We start from the raw sequence: 24,516 nt of genomic DNA, 5'->3' as shown, positions 1-24,516 counted from the left end.
TTCTGGGGTTCCCACCCTTCTCCCACAGGCGGGGTTGCAGGCTAGCCCGCAGATGGGCCTGACCACTTTCATGCTTCCCTTCCGCTCCCACCAGGCAAGACTGAGCTCACACCTGGGCCTCAGTTGTGGTCCATACTTGCTGATGGTGTCGCGCTTCCTCCCGCCTCCGCCCGGCCTCCGGTGAGCCCTCAGCTGTGTGGGTGGGGGCGCTGCAGTTCAGATCCTAACACTCACTACTATAGTCCTGAGAAAGCTCCCTCCTTCTAAGCAACTCTGCTCTGAGTGTCGCGGAAGAGCTTGTTTGGCTGGTGTCCTGCTTCCCTTTGCTGGTATTGCTGTTTCCAGGGGAAATATTCGCTTCAGATTTGGGGAGTGACTCAGCCCAGGGGTTAGGGTGGCTGTCCCTCAAAGTGTTTCTCCCTGTCCCTCCTAGATTACACTTTCTTCCCACTGCTCTGGTCCTCTCCTCTCTCCCGTCCCCTGAAGCCCCAGGTGGGTGGTTTTGAGAGAAGTTTTCTGCGTGGTCCCTTTGAAAAGAATCCTGGGTCTGAGAAATCAGTCTCTTTCTCACAAACAGTATCCTGACTTGTTTCCAGCTAAATACTGTCCATACATCTCTTCTAGGCTCTGAGGCTGCAGGCTGGGGCTTTGTTCCTGGGGTTCAGGACCCCCCCCCCTCCACTAAACTCTCTTCCCACCACACGACTCTCTCCAGGCTGCTGTTTGCTCCAGGAAGCAGGGCAGCCCTCTCCACATTTCCTACCAGTCTCAATGTGGCTTCTTCCATGTTCCTTGGTTAAAGACTCCTCTTCAAGGTGAGTCTTATACATGGAAAAATACAGTATATTTTATCTCTTTACTAATTATAATTGATGATTGTGATTTATAGTTAATAATAGTAATTATTATCATTAATTCTCCTATATCAGATCAGATATATGATCTATCAACTCCTTGTCTTTCCTCCTTCCAACCTCCCTATTAGACCCATCTGTCCCTTGCCCCAATTTGGGCTAGTTGTATTTCAGACCTAAGGCACAGTTATCATTCTAAGATTTCTTTTCACTTCTTTCCTATTTAAACTCCTCTGTATTTCCTAGATCCTAAGAATCTTGTGTCTTGGTTTACTCATTGCTTCAGGGCAGTACCATCTTCCAATAACTTCCTGAGAAAAGTGCAGGGGCAGGTAAATTTTTTTCAAAGCAAACAAGTCTGAAAATGTTCTTGTTTGAATAACAGATTAGAACCTACATATAAAATTCTAAGCTAAAAAATCACTTCCCTTTAGAATTTATTATTATTATTGATTGATTGAGTTCAGAGAGACAGAATAGAAGGGTATGGGAGGAGGGAGGGAGGGAGGAAGGGAGGAAGGGAGGGAGAAGGAGAGAGATAGAAAAGCATTCATTTGTTGTTCCATTTAGTTGTGCATTCAATTTATCATCGTATTGGCCCACTACCTTGGTGTTTCAGGACAACTCTCTAACTGACTTGAGCTAACTGGCCAGGGCCCCTTCAGAATTTTGAGGGCATCATTCCACCATCTTCTCAGTTCAATTCTTCTGTTTATTTTTCTGTTTATGCTGTCATATTCACAATTCTCAAGGGCTTCTTTCTTTTTCCTTGATATATTTCTTTTTAAAAAAATAGCATTCCTTCTTGATCCAAGGAAGCGACAGCTACTCTTTTCTCTTCCTTTCTCTGAAGGGATCTATTTTAATTCCCTGAATTTAAGTTCTGTTTATTGCATTGTCCCTGATTCTTTTTCTTTTCTGTTTGTTTTAGCCTCAGACTCGTAGGTCTGAGATTTACAGAGGAGAATTTCCTCAAAAGTATCATATCTCTGGTTCCCTGGTTATATTTAAGAGTGAATCTCTGAAAAACTGACTGACAGCTTGGTGTGCAGCAGCAGGCCTGTGAACTCGGGCTTCACTGTGAGGAAACTAATTGGCACATCTACCTCTTCAAAGGGAACTACCCAATACATCAGTAGCTATAGGCTTTGCTCTGGAGGGAATAATCTATTTTTTCAGAGAAGAATCCTCTAAACAAGATGTATAGAGACATAAACCTAGCTGCTGGAGGCAGGAAGGAGTTAGGGAAGAACTCACCATTCCAGATACAGACTCTGACCTAATCCCCTTATTTTTAATGTAACCATCTCACTTCTATTTGTATTGTACTTATCATCTTCAAGTCCAGTAACCCTCTTCTTTGGTGTTTCCAGAAAATATTTATCCTATATCATCTGTTCTTTATACAAACTATTTCTGGTTTTCATGTTTTACCCCACATCCCACTGCCAGGCTAATCTCTATGCTACATTCTTACTATCTTCTTACTAAGTGTCATACAACTTAGTACTCAATTAGTGTCCTCGAGATTCCAAGTGCTAAAATGGATATGCTGAAAAAAGAAGTAAATATGCTGGGGACTCAGCTCAACCCTTATACTTCCTTAGAGCCTCCCGCAATGGTGGCAGTCAGTAAAGACCATGTGATCACTTTTGCATAAGTAATAAACAATTACTAGTAGTTATCACTTTAAAATGACATTGGTCAATTATTATTTTATGAGAAAAGCAAATTGATTTTTGCACAATTTGATGAAAGAAAGGATCAGGTAATGCTGCCCATTCTACAATCGAGAAAGTTGTAATAAAATGTGTTTTGTAAGGTCACAATTTATCTGTAATAGGTTTAGAAAATAATTTGTATTATTCCATAGCCTTTCAAGTAATTTATTATAAGAATTAAAAAAAGGAAATCATCTTTTCTTGGCATTTTAAAATTGTACCTAGAAATGTGAAACTGTTATAGAAAAAAATCAGGGTACAACTAATGATGTTACATACTTTTATAGTTAAAGCTACGTATATAATTCAAATAATTTAATCTAAAATCAATAAATGTAAAGTTGCCTGACCTGTGGTGGCGCAGTGGATAAAGTGTCGACCTGGAAATGCTGAGGTCGCCGGTTCGAAACCCTGAGCTTGCCTGGTCAAGGCACATATGGGAGTTGATGCTTCCAGCTCCTCCCCCACTTCTCTCTCTCTGTCTCTCTCTTCTCTCTCTCTCTCTCTCTCTCTCTGTCTCTCCCTCTCCTCTCTAAAATGAATAAATAAAAAATAAAATAAAATAAATGTAAAGTTATATCTATCTTAATAGTAAGACTGCTCTTAACTAATTATGCAATAATCAGCAAATATGAATGTGACTTAAAGCACAATAATCTAAGAATTTTAAAAACTGCACCATAATGGTATGAATAGTGTCTTAATGTTGAAACTATTATTCCCTAACAATACTTTGTTAAATGGTTTAAGAAACTCAAAGCAGGAAATTATTCAATACTTTATCACAACAAAATCATTTTAGAAAACTAAAAATCGAGAAATATATTTGATAGCTAGTAAAACTAAACCCTAAATTAAATCTCATACTTTTCATATATTTTAAACTAGGAATAGGCATAGTCTGGAAAATCAACTTCAAAAGACAATTTTCATTCAGGATATATGTACAGGTAAGTCTTGGTTTATAAGCTATTCTGAATTTATAAGTGGAGAAAATCCTTGTTAAAGTGATATAGTTTATTTATAGGTCATTGGACCAACAACATGAATTAAGTTCTGATAATGATGACAACCTATAAAATCTCATTATTCAACAGAGGGAAAATCCAAGCTCAGATTACATTTTCTGAAATCTTTTATGTTGTTCCAGTTGCTTTGCTGATGTCTAAACAATTTGACTTTTTAGAATAATAAGGATCCCTTAAAAAGAAGACAATAATATAAACTGCACAAATCCTAAATTTGCAATGGGGGGGTGAGAATGATAAAAGATTTATGTTATGTTAGTTGAGGAGGGGCCACAAAGACTGAGAGTTCAGCTAAGCACCAAATACTAAGGAACTTTTTGCACTCCTTTTCTGAGTTAGAGAACATTATATTGTGATCAAGTGCTACCATTTTAAGGCTAAATCTAGAGGGATAATTACTAATAGAAATTTAGGCACACATTATCTTTAGAGCCACCATAGTGGGTGATGCACAAAAGAGGGAGCCTAAGAGAGCTTGTGGAGGTGGTTAACTTATTTTGCAACAAAGAAAGGGTTAAGGGATACTTCTAAACATTTAGCTTGTGCACCAAATTGTTAATTGACTGTGATAATACAGATCTTTAGGAAAAGACACATACCCATATTTTACAAGACCCAGCTAACAGTCCTCTCTAGAAACTGGGGCAGTGGATCGATTCTGTTAAGAGGTCTCTCAAAGGCCCTACTGATGCGGGGACTAACCCAGACCTATGGGCAGGGTGAAGGTCAAGTTATCTTGTTAAAATATATCATAACAAAAATGTGCTGGTAGTAAAAAATATATTTTAGGAATATCTTATCAGTCATAGAAATAAAGCACAAAATGTCAGAACATAAAAAAAAGATAAGTTCCCCTGGAAATTAAAAGCAGACGCACTGGTACAACAGCCTAAGAAAATAGTATTGTCAGGTCACTGTAAATTACAAAAGTAATTTGGTATATATTTCATCATTTAAATTCCTTTTCTAAGTTGAATTAATTCACTAGTGAGGGACAACTCTTTCCATGCTCCCCCATTCATATAGACATATAAACTTGCTTATTAAATTAAAATGCAAATAAAGTCTACTTTAAAAGGACTGCCTATTAGAATGCTCTATTGCATATTTTAAGATACCTGACATGTTCCAACTTACCCTGTGCGATGGTAAGGGTGGAGGCTAGAAGACACACCTCATACTATATAGGTGGTAGGCATGCCCTCCAGTCAAATAATTTTGTGCCTGCTTTTAAGGTGAGTAATGGCACTGAGAAGTACAATTTGAGTTGTACTAACTTTAAAACTTTCTGAAGCATATTTTGTATCTAAGTTTTAAAGTCTGATTAAAAATTTTAAGGAAATATTAAGAATTTTTAAATAACTCATTGTTTTGAATAATATCCTAAGTTGAATTTAAGAACTACTATAGTTCTAAAAATAGTAATTCAGCCTATAAACAGTGTTTTAAAAAGTAGTAATTTAGTGACAGTTGAGGAGGAAACTAAATAGTTACCTTCATGAGTAAAGGTAGATGAGTTTCAACAAAAAGATGAGGAAAAACTAGAGTCCACTAAAATCATAGTCTATATCCAAGTAGTAACTTATGCTCCTAATTACTACAAATTCAATGTTGTAGATTTATGGATAGAGCCATTAGCCTAAGCTTCAAATAACAGTGGACTGAAGTCACTTTGTAAACAAGTAAGAATTTAAATTAATACAAGTTATTCAATTCCATAAAACAGTTATAATTATTAGTAGGACTGGTGTAATTTCAATTATACATTTGAGTAGAATATGACTAATGGTTCTTTTTATCACAAGAAAGTTAAACTTTTCTAGGCAAATAGTATTTTTTAAGCCTGTCAGCAAAGCTGCGGCATATGTCCATTATTTTGTGATCAATGGACACTAATTATTTTGATTATGTCCTGAATCTAGCCGCATTCAACAAGTGACTCCTCCTCTAGGCCCTAACAGTGCTGTCCAATAGAAATGTTTGTGATGGAAATGTTCTGTATTGATATTGTCCACATGACTAGCATTTGGCTACTGAACACTTGAAATGTGGGTAGTACAACTGAGGAAATAAAATTTTAATTTTATTTAATTTTAATTGATTTAAGTTTATATTTAAATAGCCACAGGTGACGAGGGCTACCACATTAAATAGCACAGCCTTAGGAACTTAAAAAAGTAGGAGCAAACGCTTTATTATATTAGGTCTAACTCTAGTTTGTTGATTTCCTTAAGTATGGCATTGCCAAATGTTTACTAGAATGTTATGCCAAAAAAACTTTTGCCCTATGGTTTTATCTTCATTAAAAAATATGATTAAATCTATGCTAGTAAATATCTAATACAACATTCAGAAAATTCCAAACACTTACAGTGTGTCAGTACAACTATACTGATTAATGAGGTAGCCTGGTGGCCTGTGTCAATCTGTCTAATGTTAGTTCTAGAACGACTAGAATTCAAACTATGAAATATCCACTCCTAAAAGGTTTTTGTCCATTACCTATCATAACACAAGAATACCAATTACTGCATAGTTTTCAGCTCCATTGGTTAAACACTGCAAAAGCACGTCAAACCATTTTACCTGACAAACATATTTGTTCTTCCATTTGTTCAGCACACACTGACTGTTTTGCATCAGTTCCTGAAGGAAACAGAAAAAGAGAGAGTGCAGTTAGCTATACAGGTTGTGGTTATCAGTTAAAGTGCTTCTGATTTTCAAGCAAAAAAAAAAAAAAAAAAAAAAGGCAGCACGCCACACAAAGATGCAACTGTTTTGAAACTCCTCACTGGACAAAAGCAAAGCTATCATCACCAGGAGAGTTGATCCTTTATGAAAATTAAAGCTGTTGAAAGATGTTTTAAAACAGATTTGTTTGTTGCCATTTTTGAAACTTTTGGAAAGATACCTCTAACTCCTTGAGTGAGTCTCGAAGTTTTTCTGGGCGTCTGTTTTTGAGAGTCCACGGATAATCTCGTGCTGGCAAATAAAACACGTACTACAGTTAGTTAAACATGACTTAAAAAGGAAACTCTATTTAGCAGTGTGCCTACAGAAGATTTAAATAAAACACCTCCCTAATTGAGAGGAAGTGGGCTTCATTTCCATCATCAAATGACAGCCTTCTGAAAGGCTTTGTCATAGGAACAGAATTTTTACCACAAAACAATCTCCCTAATCATAATTTTATGATGACAACCAACAGGGCTCAGAGAACCCCTAGGAAAGTTTCCTAGGCCTGTGAACCAACCTAGTACCTAAAGGTAAATGATCTACTCTTTAATAAAAACAACATTTTCATATAAATAATTAAATGTTCAATCAAAAAAATTTTTCAACTTCTACAAGTAGCCTTTACAGACCTGAAATTCCTAATTCCTAATGAATAAATGAATATAGTAAGAAAAGAAAATACAAAAAAATGGTACACAGAAAAATTAAGCATCCAAGCATCACATATATTAAGACTAAGGAAAAAATTGAGGAAAATCCAAGTTTTAACAAATTAGGCACTAACAGTGCTCCTTTTCATGAAAAATAATCCTCTTTAAAACCCATACAATTCATTAACACCACAATTCAATAATGACAAATTAGTTGAGTAGAACAGATACTTTACCTAGTTGATCTTTCTTGTTTTAAATGCATTTAATTGAAAGATAAAATTATTTAGTAGAGTATCAATGTTACCCTAAGTCAAACTAAAAAGTTTTCTTTAAAAAAATTAACAAAATGTTAGATTGATTATAATATCTATTTCATCATAAAAGTTAATCTTTGAATTCTCCTAATTTTAAATAAGAGTTCTATATGTATGTGTGCGTGTGTCCTTTGTGTGTGTATACATATATAGTACAGACATTAAAATTTTATAGTAAAATTGCTGTGTATCTTATTTCAGCAAATTAATTTTATAAGCATAATTAATGATGTATACAGCATACATGCAAATTTTAAAACCTATGTTACAACTACTAATATTTTTAAAAATTAAATATTAGCTTGGCCATTTAAAACAAAAAAACAAGTAGGATTTTCAGCTTTACCTATATTCCAAGCAAAATGTAAATTATATATAAGCCATTAAAACCACATTACATTGTAATGATACTACATTAACACATATATATTTTAAAACAGAAGACTAGCAATAATAAAATGCTAATACTGATCATTAAAATCTTATTTTCTTAAAATGGGTAAAACAATGACTTAGGCTTAGGACAAATAATAAAACATCAGAATTTAAGCATGTGACACTTATTTTAAAGATATTAAATAATATACACATTAAGAAAGTTTATGTTTACATAAGCATATAAAAGCTGGATAGAGATTTCAACAATCTAAATTAGAAATGCCAAACAAATACAATTTTTACTCATATGTTTATATAACTAAACAATGGGAATTTATAATTACAAGTAATTTAGAAGGAATAACATTTCCTATTTGTGCAGAAAGCTTAAAATACTTTTTAAACTGCATCTTCAGGTATATTAAAATTCCAGTTTTATAATAATTCCATAAAATATATAAAGTAAGCTTACATTCTGCCAGCTTCTGCTTTTCTTCTAAGTAACCATACTCTGCTGCTGATATTGTGGTGAAAGAGTTGGAAAGAAGAAAAAAAAGTAGAAATTATTATTTTTATTATAATACTTTGTACTTTTATACACACATATATAATATATTACATACATTGTTGAGATTGATAAATTATGCTAAACTTTTTAAAAGGCAGTTTAAAAATGCCATAATTTGGATGTTTTCATTTCATAGAGGTATTTCCTAAATTTGCAGTGAAAGGCTTATGTAGCACAACAGGTGGGCCAATATCCTGAGCTTGCAATCTCATCAGATATGGAAGGGAACTGCAAACGAGCTCAGAACAGAAGCTGTTTCAGTCTGTCATCAGAACCATGAAGTCAGCCTATTAACCACCAAGCTAAGCACACAAGATGCTCACACAAGCCCCACTTCAACAGAGACCAAAACAGGAAGCAACTCTACCTAGAAAGACCTTTGGCCCATCAAAAACTTCTGGGATTAACAGGATTAATCAGATAAAGAAAATTGATCATTCACTCAGAAATGCCTATTTCAGATACTAGGTAAGGTTCGGCAGGCCAGCACAGTGGAACCCATGCATTAACAATGCCCTCTACTGGGACACTGATAAATAAATGTGAATAGACTGTCCACTTATCAGCCTTATCAGCAGTAAAATAAAAATTTTCATATTTTACTACAGCATTTTCTCAACATTGCTTTATTTTACATAGAATAGATATCAACCTCAGCATCCTTCCAAAGAACTGAAATGACTTTTCTTAATTTCAGAATTTAGCTAAAGCTCATAAAAGCAGTTCTTAATGGTCAGTATTACACAATTTAGAATATTTACTTTATAAAAATTAGTTGATTAGAACAGGTATTTTACCTGGTTGATCTTTCTTGTCATAATACTGGTATATCCCAATATCTCTATCTATAGAAAGGAAGAAAAAACATTAGATTATGGTGAAAAGTTCTGGAGAATAAGAAGCCAAAACAGATTATATGACAGGGTGGGAGTACAGGCAGGGAGGAAGACAAAAACAGTCTCTTTATGTTACTAGAAATAAAATAGTTTAAAAGTATCTCAACATGGGCTCATGTATTATAGGGATACTGGAAAGTTTATTAATCTAGTTAGAAAAGATTTACACAAACTAGAATGGCACAGAGAAAGGAGCAGTAAAGAACTGAAATCGAGGAGGACCACCTTTTTTCTTTTTCACACTTCCTCTGATACTTTTCACAAGATGCTACCAAAAGCGAACTGCCACTAAGCAATGCCAAACGAAATCAGTGGATGGAAGAAAATGCCCTAACTGTTGGATTCTGAGCTGAGCTTTCTTTTCTCCTATTTAACTCAAGTCTGGTAGGGTGTTTGGTGGGGAATCTGTCGGAAAGAAAAAGAGGATTAGAGTAAGGTATGGGTAAATTATCTGAAGCTGTTTAGACTCAAAAAAATCCTTCCAAGCCCATTCAAAGTCGGTGCTCTGCCAGGGCTACAAAAGAAGAGAAGCTATGCTTCCTAGATGCTACAAGTGATTTAATCAAGGAACCTGTTCTTGCAATTTAATTACAGGAGAACAAAATAACTGTGTCCGTTTTCTTCCTATCTGTGAATAGTAAAATACTTTTCTTTGAAGTAACATTTATTTCCTCCATGCAAAATAATTCTAGTTACTAACAAAAGGATATAACTGTTTCTAAAGAAGTGGAAGCAGTAAGGCTGCCCCCTAGTGACTCACTGCTCCAAACTTTCTCAAACTGAATGATGACACTTCAAAAAAATGTATTATTATAATTAATTTTTCAAATATAATTTTCAAAATAGTAAATCATGCATACTTACTGAATCTCTATTCATTATGCTATTAATTATCAATATAGTTTTAAAGAATGCAATTTATTTCTATTAGACTGAAAACACCTAATAAGGAGTGATTAGGAAAGGTCACAAATAGGGATCCTAAAGTACTGATAATATTTTATTTCTTGACCTGGGTGATAATTTTATCATTGTGTTCACTTTTGACAGTTCAAAATGGGTCCCTATAATTTTTACATTTTTCAATACATATGTTATGCTTTAATAAAAAAGATTTTTTTTTAAAATCTAAGGACCACAGGTATTAGGTACACTGGCAATATCCTCTATTATATTCAATAATATTCCATCATTCCATGCACCCAAATATTTACAACTCTATACTAGCACTATACAGAACATAAGGGGCCCTGAATTCTGTGCACCAGCCTGATCTTCTGCATCTGGCCTGGAGCGTGATTGTCAAAACCCAAGCAGGACAAGGAGGGTGTCCACATAAGGAGACTCACCCTGCATTGGTGTCACAGCCTATGCCGGATGAGGAAGGTGTGCACGCAGGGAGTCGGCCTGATACGGTATATCAAAACCCTAGCTGAGCGAGAAGGATATTCACACAGAGCAGTGGCCCAGTATGGGGTGCTCAAGACAGAACAAAGTGAGAAGGACATACACATATAGTGGCAGCCTAGCATGTGTGTCGGCACCTACGTGTGGTGAGGGCATCCACTGAGGGGAGGAAGTAGCCACAGAGATGAGAGACTGATTGTATACAGCATAACTGATTAAATAAGGAAATAAATAAAAGATATGGGAGCCCTAGCTCCCTCTCTGTCTGCAAAGAGTACATATATTAAAAGGAAGAAAATTAGAATGAATACTGTTTAGATTAGAATTGGAGGTACCAATGTGAACTTACGGTTTTCAATCTATAGAAATAGATACAGAAATAACTGTGGATGTAAAATGAGTGTATGCGTACATAAAAACACATACATACATACATACATACATACATACATACAGGATGGAGCAAAAGTTGGTTTACAGTTATTTGTATGTAAAATAATACAATAAATAAATAATAATACAAGAATAAACTTTTGTGTACTCATGACTATAAACTTACTTTTGCCTCACACTGTACATACACACACACACACACACACACACACACACACACACACACACACACACACATACATTCTTTAAGCTCTGCACACTGAGAGGGGCTGGGAGCAAAGATACTCCAACAGCAATGAGCACACATAAGCACACCTTGGCTTCTGGATACCATCCTTCCTTTATAAGCAACCAAACTCCTTAGAGAAGTGGCTGATTCGAGGGCTGGGAAGGGAAAGTATAACAAGAACCTGGAAGATCTGCTGTGCCAGAAGAATGGAAATGCTCAAATATTGATAGAGATATGCTACAAAGACACAGCGGTCAGCTAGAAAAAGGGTCTGCCCACATCAGGAACAAATTTAAACAAAATAAATAATGATAGTATTGTAATGGATGAAAACTACTTAATAAAATAGTTACTCTGAGTCCATAGGGATAAAATAAATATATTTAATGTTTAATGAGAAAGAAAATATTTACATAATTACAAGGTACCTCCCTACAAAATACTAAGTAATTCCAAAGGAGAAGGTAACTGCAGTGGAGAAGCCTAGCAGACACCACCTTAATCAAGTGATCACAAACATCATCAGTAAAGGCACTTTTTTATTTGATTCTACTGGGATGACACTGGTTTGCAAAACCAAACAGGTTAAATGTACAACTCAATAAAACAACATCTACACCCCACATCATATACCCTCTGCCCCAAGCAAAATCTTTCCTTCCCTATTTTCCCTTCTTTGTCCACTTTCACCTGCCCCCCTTTCCCTCTGGCTAGTGCCACCCTGTTGCCTGTGTCTGTGTGTTATGTATATGTTTTTGGCTAATCGCTTCACCTTCTTTCAACCAGTCCCCTCACTCCCACCCCTCTGACGGCTGCCCATCATTTCTATATGTCCATGACTCTGTTTGTATTTTATTCATCAGTTTATTGTGTTCATTAGATTCCCACATGTAAATGAGATGTTATTTGTCTTTCTCTGACTGGTTTACTTCACTAAGCATAATAATCACCAGGTCCAGCCATGCTATTGCAAAAGGTAAGATTTCCTTCTCTTTCTTATAGTCATGTAAATGTACCAGCTTTTCATATATTCATTCACTGAGGGGCACCTGGGCTCTCTCCAGATCTTGTTTATTGTAAATAACAATTCAATGAACATGCGGGTACATATATTCTTTTTTCACATTAGTGTTTCAGGATTCTTAGGACATATTCCCAGGAATGGGGTTACTGGGTTAAGAGGCAGATCCATTTTTTTAATATTTTGAGGAAACTCCATACTGTTTTCCACAGTGGCTGCACGAGTCCGCATTCCTACCAACAGTGCAGGAGGGTTTCCTTTTCTCCACATCCTCGCACTTGCTTGTTGATTTGTTGATGATAACCATTCTGCCAGGTATGAGGTGATATTTGTTGTGGTTTTAATTTGAATTTTTTTGATTAGTATCCTTTCATGTGTCTATTCACTATCTGTATGTCCTCTTTGAAGAAGTGTCTATTCAGAGCTGTTGGCCATTTTTTAATTGAATTGTTTTTCTTCCTGATGTTAACTTTTGTAACTTCAGTAGGCACAAATTGAAATTGTGCACCATCCAATGGTGAACACAGTATCACTTCTAGGATATTCCCACCAAACATGTATAGTCTGAGCCTAACTGTGAGGAAACTTCAAATATATCCAAATTTAGGGACATCCTACAATCCAAATTTAGGGATACCCTAAAAAATAACTGGTGCAAAGTCTTCCAAGTGTTAAGGTTACAAAAGTTAAAAAAAAATTAAAAGGATGAAAGATTTGTTCCAGAATGAAAGAGACTACAGAGACATGATGACTAAATACAACATGTGATTTTGGAAAAGATTCTCTGCTTAAAAAGGACACTGGTGGAACAACTAGTGAAACTGAGTATTAGATGGTAGTACTACTATCATTGTTAATTTCCTGTTTTGATAGTTATAGAATAGTGATGAGGGACAAAATTTCTTCTATAGGAAATACACACTAATGTATTTGAGGGCAATGAGGTATCAGGTCTACCACTTCCACTAGTAGTGAAATAAAAAAGAATGAAAGTGAGTTTTTCTATTTTCTGAGAGACTTTATTATATTCTTTTAAGTTTTAAATTCTTTTCTGCTACATATTTTTAATTTCCAAGATACTAGTATAAATTTCCAGTGTTTTATGAAGCTTCTGTATACTGTTTCTTGCAGTTCATACTTAAAAATGAGTCACTAAAAAGCTGATTAGAAGCTCTGTATACATGAATAGGGCTTGCCAACTGGTGGGCTCCACTGACCAGCCAGGAACCACAGTGTTTCACTGGAGAACCCCATCAAATGTTAATGTGGATAGGTCGTCTCTCGGGGACCCCAGTCACTCCAGAGAAGATTCCCTCACACTCCTCTTTTCTTGGAAAATATATGACTGGCTGTGACATTCTCAGAACCAAGTGGGATTAAGGGACCTCACCTGTCATCCCTGTTTTCAGTTCAGCACCTCTCCCTTGTCTTCTTTCACTGGGGCTAGTGTGCCCAGTTTAAAGTCTCCCTAATTAAATATTTCCACAGTATGGAAGGTATCTTATTATTTCTTAAGCAGACTTTCAAGTCCCTTTGCTGTCACCTTCATTCCACATCCCCATCTTCTATAGTATCTGGCTCCTCAAATTTCTGTATCTTTCTAGTTTTGAAAACAAATTGGGCACTGGTCAGTTGGCTCGGTGGACAGAGCGTTGGCCGGCATATGGACATCCTGGGTCTGATTCTCGGTCAGGGCATACAGGAAAAGGGACCATCTGCTTCTCTTCCAGGGGCTTGACTGGCTCAAGTATCGGCCCCAGGCGCTGAGGATAGCTAGCTCCTTTGATTCAAGCATAGGCCCCAGACAGAGTGGATCTCGGTTGGGGCCCATACAGGAGTCTGTCTCACTATCTTCCCCTCCTCTCTCTTAAAAAACAAACAAAACAAAACAAATTGGTTGACACTGGAATTCTCCTCTGTAGACATTTGTTACTATAATTTTAAGTGTTGCTAATTCCTCTATCCCATCTTCCAAAAATCAACTGCAATTGTCTTCTCTCCTATTCTTAGTCCTTGTGGGTTTATGCCTTCTTTATCTTAATTCATTTACTCTCATTTTAGAAAAACAGGGAAGAAAGCAATGTGTGTTACATAACCTTGTTTAACTGGAAATTCTATCCTTAACATTTTAAGCAAGGTAAAAAATGAAATTGTAATGACATTCATCCGTAATTATATATGTGATATAAAGAAATGATATTTTGTAAGGTAAACCATTTTCTTAGTCACGGTCCTAAAGTCACATGTTTCCTAATGATATATACTTTATCTTATAATATTGATAAACATTGTTAGAACATTTATATTACTCTCTCCACAAACAAAAAAGGTGAACGGTAAAGAGTATGAATAGAATTGTATGTTTTAGTTGTATGTTTGAAATATTTTAATATCAGATAGAAATAACTTTACCATTAACTAGTCTGCAAATATAAATATTTATGACTATAAATCAGTTATTATGAACAATTCCAGTAAAAAAAAAAATGAACATGTGTATATTAAGAGGAAACAAATATTAGGCCAATAAAATTAATTTTCACAACAGAAAATCTAACTCAAGCTGAAAAAATAAGTTAATCAGAGTAACTAAGAGGAATTTTCTATTAGCCAATTTTTCACTAATTATAAAGAAAATAATGCAAGTCTAGCTGAAGAATCTAAGCTCTAACCTTTGTTAGTATTTATTTATAATGTTGTAACTTATATTAGAAAATATTGAGATTAATCCACAGCTCATTTACCCCCAATGTGTAAGGTATTCTTCAAAGACCACAGGTGCAGTTCAGTCAAGCAGAAAGACATCTGATGGCAGAAGGAATCTCTGTCCTGTTTAAAAAATAATTAAAAAGATGTGCCAATTAATTATCTCCTATTGCCAATAAAAAACCAAGACCCCTTAGAATAACAGAATCATTAGCCACTAATGATGTTTGATATGGTTCATCAGAATAAACACTTTAATATACCCTTGGTTAGCCATTCAGGACTAAACCCTAGAAAAAGGAAATATGTATATATGTATACTTCTTTTCCCAGATTTGCTATTGTCATCACATTGAGAAATGTGGTAAGAAGAATATATATCTTAGTTTTCAATGACATGTATGGCTTTTAGGAATCTGAATATAGGTAGAATTATTTAGTATTTAAGCATTTTTAAAAACATATTTTAATAAAAACATATTTTTAGGTAGTTATTAAAGACAATCTTTTTTGGGTATGTTTTTAATGTACAAAGCAAATATTTACAATTTATCACCATACAAGTAGGCCAAATAAAATAAAATTTGCAAAGTAAATGGCACCTAGTAACTATTATAAGAAACACATTTATATAGAAGTAAACTCTGTGAAACCACATTAGCATTCAGGTTTGTTATTCTACTCCAACTGCATTTTTAAAAATAACAAAAAATGCACATCCTGTATTTTCTCCTAGTTTTACTAGCAGGGGTTAGTGATAGATATTATTGATACTTTTTAAAAAATCAAGTAGAACCTAATCAATTTGGACTGGACCCATCTGAATCAGAAAAAAGTCAACATTTTACAAATATTTAAAAAGAATTTATATAACTTTCAAGTATTTGCTAGGAAATATTGATATATACAGTATCATACTCTAAGTATACTTTACTATATATACTACATAAAGTATACTTTACTACATACAGAAAACTATCAATATTTTCTTTATGGAGATCATAAAAGAATTGCTCTTTCCAATAAATTTCTGAATAAGAAAAGAAACTTAAAACTATTTTAAGACATCTTTTAGATAGAGAAATAAGGCCTCAGTTTCTTTAACATTAGGAAGGACTAAAAATATTTCCCATACTATTCAAATGGGTGATAATGCAAAATAATTTTAGACATAGTACAAAATCCTTGAGTCTACTTTCACCTTTACATTTAACCTCAATGCACTTAAAATTATCAAGAAATAAGTATATACAACTAGTAAGACACACTGCACTAATTATTAAAATGGCAGAGGCAGCAACGTAGCTGCATAAAAGGGCCCGAGTCTGCCTCCAATAGTGGGCTTCTAAGAAGCTACAGAAAATTGTGAAAGGTTAGCAGAACCTCAAAAAAGTGTAGAATTCCAACAATTAAATGATGATAACAACAAGAGATAAATACGAAGTACCAACCTCATGACAAATATTGTTCTATACATTTGATATGTATTAACTCATTTAAATTCTCATAGCTACTCTTTGAAGTGGCGTCATCATCGTTACTGCTACAACGAGGAAAACAAAGCACAGGCAAGCCACATAGCCAGCAAGTAGTGGCAGGCTTTTTGAATTTAAGCTGACTGGCTCCAGAATCTGAGCTTACAACCACAGTGCACTCCTATATTTAGCTATTCAAAGGTATAGGAGGGAGAGTGTGCAGTTGTTTGAGTAAAACAAGGGCATGTCCCAGGGATAGGAGAAGATCAAGATGCACAACGAAAAGTGAGAGTCAAATTAAATTGAAAAGGGTAGAAAGAAAATAAGCTGTAGTAGTAGATTTTGGATTAATCTGAATTCACTCTTTTCCTCACACTAAAGTGCCTTAAATAGTTAGAGATGAAACAAAGAATCTTTCAATCCCAGGAACTGCCTTAACCAAAAGCTAGCTGCCTCTGTACACAGGTAAGGGAGTAAGAGAGTTAGTGGATTGTATTACTATGAAAGAGGACGTAGTTTCTCATCAGCAGGGAAGAAGGAATAAGAGATAGTAAACAAATTACAAGTTTTTCAACTCAATTATTGAGGATTACCTTTCAGAATTGTCACATTAGGAGTGACTCCAGTGAGGCTGCCGTTACTCAAAATATTTCCCAAGTTGTGTTCTTTGGAAATGCTTTCATTAGTTTTATGAGGCTCATTTTAGAATTATTACATTATAGTTATACCTTCTTTTAAACTAAAATACTTCCTGTATTAGAATGTGTAAACTGTGCCCTTTTCATGAGTATGGGTGAGGTCTGGAATGTTTATTTAAATAATCAGTTAATTAAGAAAATATTTATTTTGCATTTATTAAGTTTAATGTGTAGATTCTAGATTCTAAGTGTCTGATTTCTTATTCTAACTTCTCAGCTTACTAGCCAAGACAACTTATGTACTTGACTTCCCTATTTCTAAGTTCCCCCAGCTATAAAATGAATATAATGAAGTACCTACCTCAGGACTGTATTGAAGGGACTGTTATTCAGTTACCTTATTGCTGCCATTGTGAATGCTGCTGCTACTATTATTCAGTTCGTCTAGCACAATGTACATTTATATGGAAAAAACAAAAAAGTATTAAATATGATCTCTCACTTTATATAGTTATTTCACAAGATAAAATGAATGAAAGAATACTAAGTACAACAGAGGTTTATGAAAGAAAAACATCTGTATGTGGAGAAGTTTCTATATAAAAGAAAGTATTTGAATTGGGACATGCAAATGGGCTAATATTTCAGTGGGATAGGTGGGAATGGAAGTGATAAAACAGATAAATACTTTTTCTGGTATTGAGCATCAAAAGTCACAACTTCAAGGCTATCTAGAAAATAAAAACATTATTCAATGTAATGTTTATTCAAATACCAATAATTAGAATTTATGGCAACTTTGGCAAAGATAAAGTTGAAGTTTATCTGTCAGTAGCTACACAAAAAAGATTTTATCATGCAAATTAAATATAAAATTTTATGACTGAAAGCAAAGGGTCAACACCTTTATTTACATATCAAAAGACTGCACTTGAAATTTTATTTTTCATTTTAAGTTAATTCAAAAATAAATTGCCAAAACTTTCCTGATAACAGAAATGAAGAGTGAAATATAATTTTCTTTGTAATCCACATTGGCTATTTCTAAGAAGCAGGAATGCTTTTAACTGGAATACCAATAGGTCCAGTATCCATATCTTTACTAAGTTTTAAAGTCCTAAACTACTCAGAAATCACGCAGTTTTGGGGAAAATAAGCAAAATGACGTCAATGGAGAGCTTCAAATGTCAAGTGCAAAGCCCTTGGCCCCAGAGGCTTTAAGGTTAGTTGAGGCCCTAGGCGCAGAAGAAAATATTAGGCCCCTTAAAAAAAACGAGAGAGATAGAGAAAATAAAAATACAGCCCTGGCCCAGTGGTAGAGTGTTGGCCCGACATGTAGAAGTCCCGGGTTTGATTCCTAGCCAGAGCACACAGGGGAAGCACCTATCTGCTTCTCCACCCTTCCCCCTTTCCTTTCTCTCTATCTCTCTCTTTCTCTCCCGCAGGCAAGGCTCCATTGGAGCAAAGTTGACCCAGGTGCTGAGGATGGCTCCATGGCCTCCGGCTCAGGTGCTAGAATGGCTCCAATTGCAATGGAGCAATGCCCCAGAGGGGCTAAGCATCGCCCCCTGATGGGCATGCCATTTGGATCCTGGTTGGGCGCATGCAGGAGTCTATCTGCCACACCCCCAACCCCCACTTCTCATTTTGGAAAAATACAAAAGAAAAAACTACATGTTAATCATATTATTAAATAAATAAAAAATATTATGTACTATTAATGTTAAAATTGCACATATGAAACCAAACTTGGTGTCATTAGAAAAAAGTGTAAAGTTGGGGTTTTGCAGGGTCCTTCAGAAGTCGGGGCCCAGGGCGTGCGCCCAGTGTGCCTACCATTAAATCTGCCTCTGCTTGACCCTTTGCATTTGGACATAAAGGGAAATTCTAGAATAGAACAGTATAGTCTATAATCTGGACTTGTCTTCCAGCGTAGCACCTAAATATTCCTGTCTGGAGGTTGGAAGACTGGGAAATATATTCCAATGGAGGTGAGAAGACTGAGAAAAATGTACAAGTTAGTTCTCAAAATGCTCTGATGTACAAACAACACTGCTCTAGTTCCAATTAAAAAGTAAAGGACAGAAAGGGGAGAAAGACATTCTACTTTATAAAGAACTCCTGCGTGGCCAGCAATACAGGGAACATTTGGTATAAGGGTGGTGAAGTGACTATAGAGGTGGGGCCCTCAGAAAGTAAGCAGGACCATAGCCCTTCAGATTAATGGACTCACTGAGAGTGATGATATCCAAACAAAATGGGATCCACACCCATGAGTGACAGGGCAGCCAAGGAGTAAGCCATATACATGAAGAAATGGTGACAATACTCAGAGGATAAAGCAGGCCTAACAGTAGTAGGTACAGCAATTGAGAAGAAAGTGGTAATGTCCATTAATAATTGGACTTGTTTATGAACACGTGACAAGCCCTGTGGACTCCATAAAATATGTGTAATTAAGAAGAAGGCTGTGCCAGGGTCATGCATTCTCGGGGGCAAAAGATAATCAAATGTGAGTTATTCATTCTTCTTTTCCCATGAACTTCAAATATCTGCTAGTAAGACTGTATAAAATTAAGGAGAAATAATGGAATGAAACAAATTTGTAAAACTCTATAGTTAACAACTGGATGGCCATGGTCGGAGGAAACCAAATCAATATCCTTTTCTTTTTTTTTCTTTTTTTTGTATTTTTCTGAAGCTGGAAACGGGGAGAGACAGTCAGACAGACTCCTGCATGCGCCCGACCGGGATCCACCCGGCACGCCCACCAGGGGCAACGCTCTGCCCACCAGGGGGGCAACGCTCTGCCAACCAGGGGGCGATGCTCTGCCCCTCTGGGGCTTCGCTCTACCGCGACCAGAGCCACTCTAGCGCCTGGGGCAGAGGCCAAGGAGCCATCCCCAGCGCCCGGGCCATCTTTGCTCCAATGGAGCCTTGGCTGCGGGAGGGGAAGAGAGAGACAGAGAGGAAGGGGGGGTGGAGAAGCAAATGGGTGCTTCTCCTATGTGCCCTGGCTGGGAATCGAAGCCGGGTCCCCCGCACGCCAGGCCGACGCTCTACCGCTGAGCCAACCGGCCAGGGCCTCCTTTTCTTCTTTTTTTTTTTTTTTTTTTTTTTTTTATATAATTTTATTTTTTTAATGGGGTGACATCAATAAATCAGGATACATATATTCAAAGATAACAAGTCCAGGTTATCTTGTCGTTCAATTATGTTGCATACCCACCACCCAAAGTCAGATTGTCCTCTGTCACCTTCTATCTTGTTTTCTTTGTGCCCCTCCCCACCCCCTATCCCTCTCCCATTCCCCCCTCCCCCCCGTAACCACCACACTCTTATCAATGTCTCTTAGTTTCACTATTATGTCCCACCTACGTATGGAATAATACAGTTCCTGTTTTTTTCTGATTTACTTATTTCGCTTCGTATCATGTTATCAAGATCCCACCATTTTGCTGTAAATGTTCCGATGTCATCATTTCTTATGGCTGAGTAGTATTCCATAGTGTATATGTGCCACATCTTCTTTATCCAGTCATCTATTGATGGGCTTTTTGGTTGTTTCCATGTCCTGGCCACTGTGAACAATGCTGCAATAAACATGGGGCTGCATGTGTCTTTACGTATCAATGTTTCTGAGTTTTTGGGATATATACCCAGTAGAGGGATTGCTGGGTCATAAGGTAGTTCTATTTTCAGTTTTTTGAGGAACCACCATACTTTCTTCCATAATGGTTGTACTACTTTACATTCCCACCAACAGTGTATGAGGGTTCCTTTTTCTCCACAGCCTCTCCAACATTTGCTGTTACCTGACTTGCTAATAACAGCTAATCGAACAGGTGTGAGGTGGTATCTCATTGCCGTTTTGATTTGCATTTCTCTAATAGCTAAAGAAGATGAGCATCTTTTCATATATCTGTTGGCCATTTGTATTTCTTCCTGGGAGAAGTGTCTATTCATATCCTCTTCCCATTTTTTTATTGGATTGTTTGTTTGTTTGTTGTTGAGTTTTATGAGTTCTTTGTATATTTTGGATATTAGGCCCTTATCTGAGCTGTCGTTTGAAAAAATCATTTCCCATTTAGTTGGCTTTCTGTTTATTTTGTTATCAGTTTCTCTTGCTGAGCAAAAACTTCTTAGTCTGATGTAGTCCCATTCATTAATTTTTGCCTTCACTTCTCTTGCCATTGGAGTCAAATTCATAAAATGCTCTTTAAAACCCAGGTCCCTGAGTTGAGTACCTATGTCTTCTTCTATGTACTTAATTGTTTCAGGTCTTATGTTTAGATCTTTGATCCATTTTGAGTTAATTTTTGTACAGGGGGAGAGACTGTAGTCCAGTTTCATTCTTTTGCATGTGGCTTTCCAGTTTTCCCAGCACCATTTATTGAAGAGGCTTTCTTTTCTCCATTGTGTGTTCTTGGCCCCTTTATCAAAAATTATTTGACTATATATATGTGGTTTTATTTCTGGACTTTCTATTCTGTTCCATTGGTCTGAGTGTCTATTTTTCTGCCAATACCATGCTGTTTTGATTGTCGTGGCCCTATAATAGAGTTTGAAGTCAGGTATTGAAATGCCCCCAGCTTCATTCTTTTTCTTTAGGATTGCTTTGGCTATTCGGGGTTTTTTATAGTTCCATATAAATCTGATGATTTTTTGCTCTATTTCTTTAAAAAATGTCATTGGAAGTTTGATGGGAATTGCATTAAATTTGTATATTGCTTTGGGTAATATAACCATCTTGATTATATTTATTCTTCCTAGCCAAGAACAAGGTATATTCTTCCATCTCATTATATCTTTTTCGATTTCCCTTAACAATGGTTTATAGTTTTCATTATATAAGTCCTTTACATTCTTTGTTATGTTTATTCCTAAGTATTTTATTTTTTTTGTTGCAATCGTGAAGGGGATTATTCTTTTGAGTTCCTTCTCAGTTGTTTCATTGTTGGCATATAGAAAGGCTATTGACTTCTGTATGTTAATTTTGTATCCTGCGACCTTACTGTATTGGCTTATTGTTTCTAGTAGTCTTTTTGTGGATTCTTTGGGGTTTTCGATGTATAGTATCATATCATCTGCAAAAAGTGATACCTTTACTTCTTCTTTTCCGATATGGATGCCTTTTATTTCTTTGTCTTGTCTGATTGCTCTGGCTAGAACCTCTAGTACCACATTAAATAAGAGTGGAGAGAGTGGACAACCCTGTCTTGTTCCTGATTTAAGGGGGAAAGCCTTCAGTTTAGTGCCATTTAATATGATGTTAGCTGATGGTTTATCATATATGGCCTTTATCATGTTCAGATATTTTCCTTCTATACCCATTTTGTTGAGAGTCTTAAACATAAAATTGTGTTGTATTTTATCGAAAGCCTTTTCTGCGTCTATTGATAAGATCATGTGGTTTTTGTTCTTTGTTTTGTTGATATGGTGTATTACATTAACCGTTTTACGTATGTTGAACCATCCTTGAGATTCTGGGATGAATCCCACTTGATCATGATGTATTATTTTTTTAATATGTTGTTGTATTCGATTTGCTAGTATTTTGTTTAGTATTTTAGCATCTGTATTCATTAGAGATATTGGTCTGTAGTTTTCTTTTTTTGTGCCATCCTTGCCTGGTTTTGGTATGAGGGTTATGTTGGCTTCGTAAAATGTGTTTGGAAGTATTGCTTCTTCTTCAATTTTTTGGAAGACTTTGAGTAGAATAGGAACCAAGTCTTCTTTGAATGTTTGATAAAATTCGCTGGTATAGCCGTCAGGGCCTGGACTTTTATTTTTGGGGAGGTTTTTAATGGTTTTTTCTATTTCTTCTCTACTGATAGGTCTGTTTAGGCTTTCTGCTTCTTCTTGACTCAGTCTAGGAAGGTTGTATTTTTCTAGGAATTTATCCATTTCTTCTAGGTTGTTGAATTTAGTAGCATAAAGTTTTTCATAGTATTCTACAATAATTCTTTGTATATCTACGGTGTCCGTGGTGATTTCTCCTCTTTCATTTTGGATTTTGTTTATATGAGTTCTTTCTCTTTTTTCCTTGGTAAGTCTTGCCAAGGGTTTGTCAATTTTGTTGATCTTTTCAAAGAACCAACTCCTTGTTCTATTAATTTTTTCTATAGTTTTTCTGTTCTCTAATTCATTTATTTCTGCTCTGATTTTTATTATCTCCTTTCTTCGGCTGGTTTTGGGTTGTCTTTGTTCTTCTTTTTCTAGTTCCTTAAGGTGTGAAGTTAAGTGGTTCACTTGGGCTCTCTCTTGTTTGTTCATATATGCCTGAAGTGATATGAACTTCCCTCTTATCACTGCTTTTGCTGCATCCCATAGATTCTGATATGTCGTATTGTCATTTTCATTAGTCTGTATATATCTTTTGATCTCTGCACTTATTTCTTCTTTGACCCATTCATTTTTTAAAAGTATGTTGTTTAGTTTCCACATTTTTGTGGGATTTTTTTCCTCTTTTTTGCAGTTGAATTCTAGTTTCAAGGCTTTATGATCAGAAAATATGCTTGGTACAACTTCAATTTTTCTGAATTTGCTGATGTTGTTTTTGTGGCCCAACATATGGTCAATTCTTGAGAATGATCCATGTACACTGGAGAAAAATGTATACTCAGTCACTTTGGGATGAAATGTCCTGTAGATGTCTATCATATCCAGGTGCTCTAGTGTTTTGTTTAAGGCCACTATGTCTTTGTTGATTCTCTGTTTGGATGACCGATCTAGAGCCGTCAGCGGTGTATTGAGGTCTCCAAGTATGACTGTATTTTTGTCAGTTTTTGTTTTAAGATCAATAAGTAGCTGTCTTATATATTTTGGTGCTCCTTGGTTTGGTGCATATATATTAAGAATTGTTATGTCTTCTTGATTCAGTGTCCCCTTAGCCATTATGAAATGGCCATTTTTGTCTCTGAGTACTTTTCCTGTCTTGTAGTCAGCATTATCCGATATGAGTATTGCTACACCTGCTTTTTTTTGGATGTTATTTGCTTGGAGTATTGTTTTCCAGCCTTTCACTTTGAATTTGTTTTTATCCTTGTTACTTAGATGAGTTTCCTGTAGGCAGCATACAGTTGGATTTTCTTTTTTAATCCATTCTGCTACTCTGTGCCTTTTTATTGGTGAGTTTAATCCGTTTACATTTAGTGTAATTATTGATACTTGTGAGTTCCCTATTGCCATTTTATATCTTGCTTTCTGTTAGTTTTGTGTCTTGTTTGATCCTTCTCTTTTGTTTTTCTATCTTTTGTTTTTATTTGGTTGTATTCCATACATTTTTCCTCTGTTGCTATCTTTTTTATCTCATGTGCTTCTGTGGTGGTTTTTTCAATGGTGGTTACCTTTGAGTAATGAAAAGGGTCCCTACCCTGTTCATTGTAGCGAACTATTTTGTGAGTACTTTTGCACTCCATCGTCCTTTGCTACTGTTAATCTCCATCTTCTCCCCCTCTTTCTTTTTGTTGTTGTCACAGTTTAAATTTGGTTTTATT

The 24,516-nt window shown here is 35.7% G+C and overlaps 1 protein-coding gene across 3 annotated transcripts in view; it reads right to left on the bottom strand.

Moving 5' to 3' along the window:
• WDPCP (WD repeat containing planar cell polarity effector) overlaps positions 1-24,516 on the bottom strand; it is a 425,216-nt gene that overhangs the window by 299,981 nt on the left and 100,719 nt on the right. For 2 of the 3 annotated variants that reach the window (XM_066378166.1, XM_066378168.1), the window contains exons 2-6: positions 14,943-15,027; positions 9,050-9,097; positions 8,157-8,201; positions 6,515-6,585; positions 6,190-6,249 (exon numbers count right to left, since the gene is read on the bottom strand). In XM_066378166.1, coding sequence (XP_066234263.1) covers positions 6,190-6,249; positions 6,515-6,585; positions 8,157-8,201; positions 9,050-9,097; positions 14,943-15,003 — 285 coding nt within the window. In that variant the 5' untranslated portion in view covers positions 15,004-15,027. The remainder of the gene's footprint in view (positions 1-6,189; positions 6,250-6,514; positions 6,586-8,156; positions 8,202-9,049; positions 9,098-14,942; positions 15,028-24,516) is intronic. The other variant, XM_066378167.1, reaches the window with a different exon arrangement.

The sequence above is a fragment of the Saccopteryx leptura genome, chromosome 3 (genome assembly GCF_036850995.1).
Source record: "Saccopteryx leptura isolate mSacLep1 chromosome 3, mSacLep1_pri_phased_curated, whole genome shotgun sequence".
In the NCBI taxonomy this organism is placed as follows: Eukaryota; Metazoa; Chordata; class Mammalia; order Chiroptera; family Emballonuridae; genus Saccopteryx; species Saccopteryx leptura.
The sequence above is the reverse complement of the archived record's forward strand: the minus strand, read 5'-3'. Positions and strand labels throughout refer to the sequence as shown.